Below are 11,488 nucleotides of genomic sequence, written 5' to 3' on the forward strand. Positions count from 1 at the left end.
GTAATAGGAGATAGCGATGTTAGCGACTGTTTCCAGTCGCTAACATCTTGGCACGCCCACTTTGCATGTCATTAGTGATAAATATCACTGACATACAAAGTGGTGCCCAAGATGGTCACTATCTCCTACTAGCTGTCGCTAACTGGTGTTAGCAACAGCTAGGTAATAGGGAGATAATTTTATCTCCGCTTTCTTGGCGTTTAAAGCCAAAAAAGCAGAGATAAACCCCCTTGATAATATGCCCCTTTGATCTTTATTTTATCTCTTTACCCGAAGCCCATTCTAGGGCGAAACGTGTTGGCTGTGCCTACTTGGCAAAGAGATTTAAGGAATGTTAATGTTAATGTTAATGTTAAAGTATTTATAGAGCACATGGCTGCCCCAGCAACGGAGCGTCCCAGCACTAAGATGAGCACCAAGAGAAACAACAGCACAAAGAAGAGTACATTTGAGAGAATAGCCAAGTCTTCACCCGTCTTCTAAAGGTGAGGTGGTCAGGAACCACCCTACCTGAATGTGGATAGGGAGGGAGAATAAAGAATCTTTTTGCATTCAAAAGAACTCAGTGAAAGAACCATTATTGAGCATCCTGTATTAATTGTATTGCCTCTAATCTTTTTGTCTCAACTGTATTTAATCTATGACCCTGTGGTGGCTGCTTGTTTGAGGTGGGCAATATGTGTGCTGTACTACACAAGTGACTAGACTGGGTAATGCAGTTTCTTCGTCCTTGCTGCCATTCTCTGCTTCAAACAGGTGGCTCAATTCATCTGTTTGAGGGCAGAAACGCACTGTTTGTCTTTTCATGCCTCTCATCAACACTGAGTGTGAACCAGGCAGGGTTTGACCTCATCTGGGCTATTTAATCCTTAGGGTCATTCTATCCATCTTTAGAAGTGTTTCAGCAACCAAAAGCCCCACTGGGCCAGCCTTCACTAGACCCCTCTGCTTCAGAGGGCATCACCCTTCTTGTGCAGTTCAGTTCAGATGTTTGTTGTCAGAAAGCCTGGGAGCAGAAGCCATATCCCTGGTTTGGTCTCCACGACGACTTCCCTCCCCTCCTCCAAAGGGTGCTGAAGAAGATTTGGGAAGGATTGCATATGTGATCTTGATAGCCCTTTATTGGCTGTGACTCTACTGGTTCCTGAGCCTTCAGTATATGTCAGTAGGGTCTTCCAATGAATCTTCCTCCCCTACAGTAACCAGCCTCTCCCCTTGGGCTATTCTCTGCCTTCACTTCATGGCTTAGAAGTTGACGATTTAGGGTTACAGTCCTAGGGGTGTAGAGGTTCAAGGTTAAACATTCCAAGGTCTAGGAGGCGCAGTAGTGTTTATGTAAAACAATGGTTATAGCTAGAATCCTGGTGTCAGCAGGAGAGTCATTTAAATCCCAGGCCACATGATCCCTTATTTTAATCTTCTACATCAGGGGCCAAATGGACCGCAGTTCACTCTTTTGAGGGAATACATAGTTCAGTAGGGGCATCATGCACTTACTGACCCCCCCCCCTCATTCATTCTCTCTCTCTCTCTCTCTCTCTCTCTCTCTCTCTCTCTCTCTCTCTCTCTCTCTCTCTCTCTCTCTCTCTCTCTCTCTCTCTCTCTCCTTCTCTCTCTCTTTCTCTCTCTCACTCTCCCTCTCTTTTCACCAATCAAAGAAGAAAAATGAACTTTAACAAACAGGCCAGACTTAATATCTTGATCAATGCACCATTCGGTGTTGCACCAACATTTGAAATCTTCATTCTAATTTCTAAATTCTGATTGTAGAGGTTTAATTGCTAGCAAGAGTATTCAATAATAGACATTACACAAAGGTACTTGTGATTTTTTTAAATAAAACTTTTGTGGCATCATTGCTGAATGTTCCACTATGCTTGTACTCCTTTTCTTGTATGACTTTCTCTGTCCTCATCTTGCAATGTACCTATTGTGAACCGTGTTTCAGTAGCACCGTTGTCTTTGTAAAGCAGATCCCACGCTCTGTCTGCAGTGAGGAGTGCCTTCCTGGGTACAGAAGAGCTGGCATAGAAGGACAACCTGTCTGCTGCTTTGACTGTGTCCCTTGTGCTCAGGGGGAAATCTCTGTTCCTGGTGAGTTTTGGAGGATGTAATTCTTTCAATAAAACCATCCAAACATGTATAAATTTCCTTGATGTATCAAATTTCTTGAGAAAATGAAAGATGAATGTGAAAAAGATACATATCTGCAAGCAGTTGTCCGTGCAAGTTACATATGTAATGGGTTGGTGCCTACAAAAGCAATAGTGTGGTTGTAAAGGAGGAGTAATGGTTTGTATTCATTCAAAGCAAGTTGATTTGGTAGGATATGTCCTCTGTGGTTGCATTCGCTACCAGAAAGGAAGGGGTCAATGTTGAATATGAAAGAGAAGCAAGGGGAAAACCCATTAAGTTGGAATATGGGCAACAAGACCTTAAATTGTGTTTAAAAGGCAGCCGCCATCGATAGGGACGTGAAGGGATATTGTCAAATTCAGGGACCTGAGAAGACTTTGAGCAGCATGTCTTGCACCCCCAAAATGACTTTTTGCTCCATACTGATGAAGGAATGAATCCAGAAACACTTGTCCATAGTTACACTGCATACACTGCATCAACAAGGGTAAGCAATTTAAGACAACAACTGAAGAATGTGTGGTCATGAACTGCATTTACCATGAAGCATTGGGAAACATTGGGTGCTGGGATGTGAGGCAGTGGGTGCCCAACCTACTTCTGTTTGGAAAGGCTCCCTTGAGCTACTGAGCTGATAAACCTGTGTTGATGCACCTGTGCCCAGTGAGTGGTACAGAGACCAACTTTTGGCAGCATTTCTAGCACTCCCAAAATGACTTGTTTCTCTATGCTGATGAAGGAATGAGTCCAGAAACACAAATCTAGAGTTACACAGCACAGCCTCCTCTAAAAAGGGTGAGCAATTAATGCATTGAGGCAAACTGAGTGCTGGGATGTGAGGTAGTATACTCCCACCCACCTGCCGCTCTGCTAATGGTTTACATCAATTGCATATTTCTCTGTTTTTGCAGACCATCTTGATTTTTCCTCGAGGATTGATCCAAAATGTGCGACCTTCAAGCCATTTAAAATTTAAGATAAACCAATTGGCAAAGTACAAATCTTTACTTACTAGGAGTCCCCTTTCAATAGATCTGGTAATTGGCACCACCTATTAGCCATTCAGGGACAGCGATATTCTAGGCTTATGGATGCTGTGTTCAATTTTTCTTCCAAACTAGGCTCCACACTTCTTCAGGTCATGCTTTATATTTACCTTATTAAATATCTTTCCATTGCAAGGAATCAGGGGAGGATCTGGAGTTATCGAGACATGGAACATTTGCAAATGGAGTTGAACGGGTATTGTAGGTTCCTGCTTCCTCACCTCCTAGTTCATTTATTGTCATTTGTCGTGAAGAGCTTGGTCTGCAGTGTACTGACGATACTATCACTCTCGTTGCCCGTTACTGCTGTGGACCTTAACTTGGGACAACTTGAAACCCAGCTGAATAGATTATTAATTTCGGAATGTTCCTCTCCAGATTGTGCCCTGAAGGTCCTGTGGTCACAATGTATTAAATGAATGTGTGTTGAACTTGGTGAACATAGCCTTTTTTTATCCTAGCACTGTATTAAAATAAGATGTGTTGGGTTAAATCTCAATTCTTTGCCCTTTGATGGGCACAGAGGGAGGAACTTGGACTTCTGAAACAATCAGTCTCATTGTATGTTCTTTTAAAAACTGTTCCTAATATTGAGCCCTGCCTCTTTAGGGTGAAGTACACCTATCCTGGGTAGGTACTGGGACATTTTAGGCTGGGACGTTGTCAGCGACAGCAACACCACCTCCCTTCTGGACAATCTCGCCAACCTCGGACTCAAACAACTTGTCACTACGCCCACCCACATCGCAGGTCACACACTCGACCCTATCTTCACCTCCAGCAAACATGTCTCCTTCAGCCACACCACAACTCTACATTGGACGGACCACAGCTGCGTACACTTTACCTACAATAAGACCACAACTCACAACCAACCTCAACCTACTCTACGAAGAAACTGGAACAAAATCACCATCGACCAGATCTCCTCATCGCTTCTTCAAAACCCCCCTGCCCACTCCTCAAACACCGAACAAGCAGCGATTAACCTCACCCAATGGCTATCCAACAGCGCCGACATCCTAGCACCGCCGAAAAAATGTCAAATCAAACTTGGCAGCAAAAACGCCTCCTGGTTCAACGATGATCTTAAGAAATCGAAGAAACTCTGCCACTCCCTCGAGAAGGCCTGGAAAAAAGACCCAAACACCAGCACCAGGGACGCCTTCAAAAACGCCACCCGCATACACCACCAACTGATCCGGACTGCCAAGAAAGCCGCATTCAAAGACCGACTAGACAACAACGCCCACAACAGCAAGGAACTATTCAACATCATCAAAGAATCCACCAACCCCTCAGCAAACTCCAATGATATCACCCCCTCTCAAGCCCTCTGCGACTCCCTAGCCTCGTTCTTCCACAACAAAATCGCAAACATCCACAACAGCTTCGACAACCAACCGGGAGACCATCCCACCCAATCTCCTGCCGTACCTTCACCCCCCTCGAACATCCTTAACGACTGGAACCCAATCTCCACCGAGGACACCATCCGCCTGATGAACTCCATCCACTCAGGATCCCCCACAGACCCATGTCCTCACCACATCTTCAACAAAGCAGACTCCATCATAGCACCACACCTCCGAGACGTCATCAACTGCTCCCTCAACTCCGCCACATTCCCGGAAAGCTGGAAACACGCCGAACTCAGCGCCCTTCTGAAAAAACCCACAGCGGACCCCACCGAACTCAAAAACTACCGCCCCATCTCGCTCCTTCCATTCCCGGCCAAAGTCATCGAGAAAGCCGTCAATAACCAGCTCGCCGCCTTCCTCGATAGCAACAAATCCCTCGACTCCTCACAGTCCGGCTTCCGAGCCAAGCACAGCACGGAGACCGCCCTCATCGCAGCAACAGACGACATTCGAACTCTACTGGACAACGGAGACACAGTCGCCCTCATCCTCCTAGACCTCTCCGCAGCCTTCGACACAGTCTGCCATAGCACTCTTCTACAGCGCCTCAAAAACATCGGGATCCAAGGAAAAGCACTGGAATGGATCACCTCATTCCTCACCGGAAGAACCCAGAGGGTCCGCCTCCCACCATTCAAGTCCGAGGCCACTGAAGTCATCTGTGGCGTACCCCAAGGTTCCTCACTCAGCCCCACCCTCTTCAACGTATACATGAGCCCCCTCGCGACCATCGCTCGCCAACACAACCTCAACATCATATCCTACGCAGATGACACCCAACTGATCCTATCACTCACCAAAGACCCCAACACCGCCAAAACCAACCTACATGAAGGTATGAAAGAAGTAGCAGAGTGGATGAAGCACAGCCGTCTGAAACTGAACTCAGACAAAACAGAAGTCCTTATCTTAGGCACCTCCCCCTCCGCTTGGGACGACTCTTGGTGGCCAGAGGCCCTTGGAAAAGCACCCATCCCGACGGACCACGCACGGAACCTGGGCATCATCCTGGACTCCTCACTCTCTATGAACAGACAAGTCAACGCAGTCTCATCTTCATGCTTCAACATCCTCCGCATGCTCAAAAAAACATTTCGCTGGATCCCCACCGAAACCAGAAAAACAGTCACCCATGCACTGGTTACAAGTCGCCTGGACTACGGAAACACCCTATACGCCGGTATCACCGCAAAACTCCAGAAAAAACTCCAACGCATCCAGAACGCATCAGCTAGACTCATACTAGATATCCCGCGTAAAGACCATATCTCTAACCACCTGAAAAACCTCCACTGGCTCCCCGTCAATAAGAGGATTACTTTCCGCCTCCTAACCCACGCTCACAAAGCACTCTACGAACTTGGACCCGAATGCCTCAACACACGACTTTCCTTCTACACCCCCCCTCGCCAGCTACGATCTTCCAACCAAGCCCTTGCTACCATTCCTCGCATCAATAAAACCACCATGGGAGGCAGATCCTTCTCCTACCTCGCAGCTAAAACCTGGAACTCACTCCCCACTCACCTACGTCTCACACGGAACCACCTAGCATTCAGAAAGCAACTTAAAACCTGGATATTCGACAAGTAATTTCCATCCCTTCCTCAAGCGCCTTGAGACCCTCTGGGTATGTAGCGCGCTATATAAATTTCTGACTTGACTTGACTTGACCTTTTCATAAGTTTCCCTTGGAGTTGGGATTCTTCCACCCTGTGCATATGATGCTGTTTCTGTCCATTCTACACTGCAGTTGGGTTATGTTCATACATTTTGGGCCTCAATGAAAGGAATTAACGCAGAGTGGTGCCGCAAGTCATTTAGCTGCCCCACGGTGCATTAATTCTGAAGCAGAGAGATGCATGTTATCTACAACAATATGATGGATCCCTTTGCTCTCCCCTGCACTGGCACACACTTTACTGTCATGCGCTGACTCAGGCACCCTTGCAACATATGGCAAGGGTGCGTGCGTTGAGAGGAGTGATTGTTTATGTGCAAGTAGGTGTCCGTTCCTGCACATAAACAACCTGAAATTATTTCTTGAAACTTCTATGTGTGCTTTTTGACGCAGCACGCATAGAAGTAGAACACTTTTTTTTAATGATTGTTTATGTGGAGGAAGGGACACCATCCTTCACATACACAATCACAAGCGGTGATTTCCTCGTTCAATGTGTGCTGCAGAAAACATTTCTCCTGGTGTTGCCCTGGGGAGGCGTAGCATTCTTATGTATTTCCAAGTTTATGATGTCTTGTAAATCTGAAAATCTTGCAGGAGCATTGGGTGTTGGATGGGAACACACACAACAACACCCATGACACGCCCCTTTCACGTAAAGTGATGCGTGTAAAGGGGCCATATTTACAATGACACGAAAAGCCACGCAGGGCGACTTTACGTGTCCTTGTAAATATGGGGCAGCAGGTTGTGCCGCCAGTGCGTCACAAAAAGTGACACACCAGCGGTGCAAGGGGCTTGCAAATAAGCCTCTCTATCTTTATATCCGGAAACACTATTTGAATCCATTTCTGAAATCTCTGCATTTACTCAGTAGACCAGCCCTTGTTCATCTTCATATGTCATCAAATGAAGTTACCTGTTCAGCCTTCTTAAAAGATTTTAGTAATGTTACTAGATTATGAAAGAAGTTATCTGTATATGTGTTTTTGTTTGTATGTTTTTGCTATTATATATTTTCATGCTACTTGTGCTTCTATATTTTTTACCACTATGGTTTCAAATAACTGACTGAAGATAATGAACGGGAAGAGATGAACAGTTACAGTGATTAATTTGTATTAGAATGGGTGTTGGTGCCCAAAGCTCTGCACCGCCAGACATACCTTGCCTCTTTAACTCACTCTTGCAGGTTCCAGCTGTCTCCCTTTGAGGCTTTTTTCTGTTATTCTTTTCCTCATTCTTTTCCCTCTGTGTGTTTTTCTCTCTCTGGCTCTGGGGAAATGTCTGCTCTGGAAAAATAGGTGCTGGTCCCCATAAATGAGTGCTGGTGGTCACCACCGACAACAAGCTGCACAAATTAATCACTGATCAGGTTACATTATTTCATTACAATTCACTAATACATAACTTCTGCGAGATCTGCACTTCCCAGCTCTCTTGAAATCCATCACTTGCCTGACAAGGGGCCTGTTTCAAGTCCTTTATTAATATGTTTCAGTGCTTACATTTAGATGACATATCAGACTAAACGTTGCAAGACCAACATTTCTAGCTTATCTAGAAGTAAATATGCATGAAAACTGTAACTGAGAGCATGAATCCTTAATAAGTGAGTAAGGGCATGTATTTGTTTTTGAAAAGGTGAATGGTGGGAATGGGAATTGAAAGACTGAATGGGTGAGTGAGTGGATTGATAGAATTCAAAACGTTACCGAAAATCGAATAGGCTGAAACTCATGGAAGGAGTGTGAGTAGTGCGAGTGGTAATAATGAATTTGGTAAGGTGAAGGTTTTAAATAATAGGCCCAATTCACAAAGGTAAACTGAGATTAAAGTCTAACTTCATGACTTTCGTTATTCACAAAGGGCATTTATGAGTAGTAAAGTTAGACTTTTGTCACATTTTAACTTAAGTTTTGGTCTTAAGTTTAACTGAGACCAAAACTGAGGCAAAAGTCTAACTTTGATACTCGTAAATGTCATTGGTGAATAACGAAAGTTAAACATTTTATGTTGCCAATCAAGCAGTGCATATACATTCATCACTGGCCAATTTCATCAACTGCGTGGTCAACCACTCTCTCTCAAGGGTGAAAACAGTGATCTACATTCCACAGTCCTCAGAACTCACCAAAACATGAATGGACCAGCCATCAAGAAAATAGATAAATATCAATTGCTTAATACCAATTTGTTATTGGCCTTGCATTTAAGGAATCGGTAATACCGATTCCTTAAATGCAATGTAGGTAGCACTTAAAACAGTGCACCTCAGCCTTAAGGAATCGCTATTTCCCACCAACTTCAAGTTAGTGGTAAGTAGCGATTTCCTTTCAAAAAGCCCTTTTTTGCTTTTTGAAATGTGCCATGTGGCACACATCCATGCCTTAGGGCACCCTGGCACCCTTGAAATACCTCCCGGTATTACTGATTTGGTATTACCGAATCGGTAGAACCGAATGTCTTCACATTCATTCCTATGGGCCTCCAAGCCCATAGGAATGAATTGGTAGGTACTCGTTATTACCAAATCTCAATTACCGATTCTGTAATAACGAATATTAAGAATTCAGTATTTTTTACGGAATTCTTACCTACATCTGAAATACCGATTTCTAAATGGATCACTGACAAAAAAAATATAGAATGCAAAAATATCAAATTCCTATCTACCAACAGGTAAGCACAAAAACATTGAATCAAAAATATAATTTAAAAAAACTATAGTTAGTCAAAATATCGATTTTTTTTAAATGTCTTAAAAGTAATTTCAAATTAATGAAATAATAAATATAACATTTACTAATACCACTCCAGTGAGTGCAACAGTAGGGAAAGCGTTGGATGCGTAGGGGTAAAAATCACTATTCCCACTCCAGGGATGCAACGGTAGGGAAAGAGTTGGATAGCGTAGGGGTAAAAATTACTATTCAATATTAAATTACTTACCTTCAATTCGATATTTTTCACCACTATATTCTGTCCATTTGATGTTTTGTCCAATCTATATTTTGACTTCGATATTTTGGTTATTCTATATTTTGAATTCGATATTTTGTCTTGTTACCTTCTAGATAACGAATCATTAAAATTTGGTATTTAGAATTCAATATTTCCCTATTACCTACATCGGGCACATGGGTTTGATATTCACAATGTACTTTAACTTCATCAAACCAATTAATTCAGTAAGAGATCTGTGTTAGACTCTGGTATATTGATTCATTTGCTAAAAAAAATATATATAACATTTTGCAATGTTTTTCCCTTAGGGTCTCCTAGTTTGATAGTACTCTTAGGGAACGCTCCTCTTAAAGGCTGTTTTCTGAAATGCACACCAGTACACACATAGGTGACAAGGGAGGTGTGTGCTAGTTTAGCAGGCGTTCTTACTTTGCCCATGTGTATGCTGGGAACTAATGAGTAGTCAAGGATCATGTACAGATCAGATCAGTTGGATGGAGGAAGAGCTGGGATGTCTATCACTAGCACTGACTGTGGACCACACACACATCATGTTAATTGTCTCCACAAATGACCTTTATGTTCTGTGAGGAAGTAGATACATATCTGTGAACTGTATAGTTTATGCCACAAACCTCTTACTACACTTTCCTAATTAAGATTTACATACAGGAAAGTTAAATGCATACCATAATATAGTAATAGCAATATAAGATACATTTACACTAAAATATTCCAAAATGAATTTATTCATACTGTGGGTGGTTATCAAAACAATCTGGCATACAGCCAACCCTCCTGCAGTTATTCTTGCCCTTAATGAATAACACATTGGTTGCCACTATTTCAAAAGTTCTAGTTCTTATGTGAGTAATTATGTACTGCTGAAATGTATTATTGACGGCCCCCCTGCAATTACAATGTGTTCTACTCCATAGACAGAGATTGTCTCCAAACATAACATTGTTTCATTATTTCTTCAGGCAGAGATGAATGTATGAAATGTCCAGATGACAAATGGTCCAATGAAAATCATGATCACTGCATCCAAAAAGTGACTGAATTCCTCTCGTTTGAAGAGCCCCTGGGACTCACCCTCACCATATTTGCTGCCTTCTTGACTTTCATCACTTCTTTGGTCCTTGGAGTGTTCATTAAATACAGAGACACTCCCATCGTCAAAGCCAACAACCGTGGACTTAGTTACCTTCTTCTTGCCTCCCTCATGCTCTGCTTCCTCTGTTCGTTTATATTTGTCTGTCGTCCTCAAACGTTCACCTGCATGCTCCGACAGACGGTCTTTGGGGTGATATTTTCTGTCAGCGTCGCCTCTGTTTTGGCTAAAACCATTGTAGTTGTCATTGTCTTCAAGGCAACAAATCCCAGCAGCTCTGCAAGGAAGTGGCTTGGATCAAAGACACCAACGTGCATAGTCTTTGTCTCTTCTTTGATTCAAATTGTTATCTGTGTTGTTTGGCTGGTGAGATCACCTCCTTTTGCAGAGCTAAACATTTTGTCTTATAAGGAAAAAGTAATTGTTCAGTGTAATGAAGGGAGCGCCATCTTCTTCTACTGCATGCTGGGATACATGGGCCTCCTGGCCACAGTCAGCTTTATAGTGGCCTTTCTCTCAAGGAATCTGCCTGGAAGCTTCAACGAGGCCAAGCTGATCACCTTCAGTATGCTGGTGTTTGTCAGTGTGTGGATGTCCTTCCTCCCAGCATACCTGAGCACACGGGGGAAGTACATGGTGGCGGTGGAGGTGTTTGCCATCCTGTGCTCCAGTGCCGGTCTGCTGGGGTGTATATTCTTTCCAAAATGCTATATTATTTTGAGGAGGCCTGAAATAAACACTAGACACAATCTCATTGGTAAAAAAAAAACTTTTGTTTCTCTCAAAAGTCAATAGAACCACAGTTACCCAAAAATAGTGTAATGGAATAAACAGGGTGATACAAACAGGTGCATGTGCCTACAAAGAGTTATCCTGTCTGATTCTGAATTCAAGAAATGAGAAATAACTTATACCAGTCAATCAATCAATCAAGCGCGACTACTCACCCGTAAGGGTCTAAACGCGCTGGGAGTTGGGGGGTGAAGGGGGGTGCATGCTTCAATACCAAATGCCTAATATTATATCTTGGACCATGACAGGGCTAAACATCCAAAAAAATGAGATCAATAATGTTTGAAGTTCACTTGGATAACAAACACATTTGAGACACAGCTGACAAAGG

At 43.3% G+C, this 11,488-nt stretch overlaps 1 protein-coding gene across 1 annotated transcript; it reads left to right on the plus strand.

The window, feature by feature from the left end:
• The first annotated feature begins 1,973 nt into the window (after nucleotides 1-1,973).
• On the plus strand, nucleotides 1,974-11,160 carry LOC147693303 (vomeronasal type-2 receptor 26-like). Its single transcript, XM_086935913.1, has 4 exons — nucleotides 1,974-2,087; nucleotides 7,410-7,414; nucleotides 7,902-7,916; nucleotides 10,239-11,160. Exons 3-4 carry the CDS (start codon nucleotides 7,909-7,911, stop codon nucleotides 11,158-11,160), a joined length of 930 nt encoding a protein of 309 aa, XP_086792039.1. The 5' UTR covers nucleotides 1,974-2,087; nucleotides 7,410-7,414; nucleotides 7,902-7,908.
• The last annotated feature ends 328 nt before the right edge of the window (nucleotides 11,161-11,488 follow it).

This window comes from Lissotriton vulgaris, chromosome 8, assembly GCF_964263255.1.
Source record: "Lissotriton vulgaris chromosome 8, aLisVul1.2, whole genome shotgun sequence".
Classification (NCBI taxonomy): Eukaryota; Metazoa; Chordata; class Amphibia; order Caudata; family Salamandridae; genus Lissotriton; species Lissotriton vulgaris.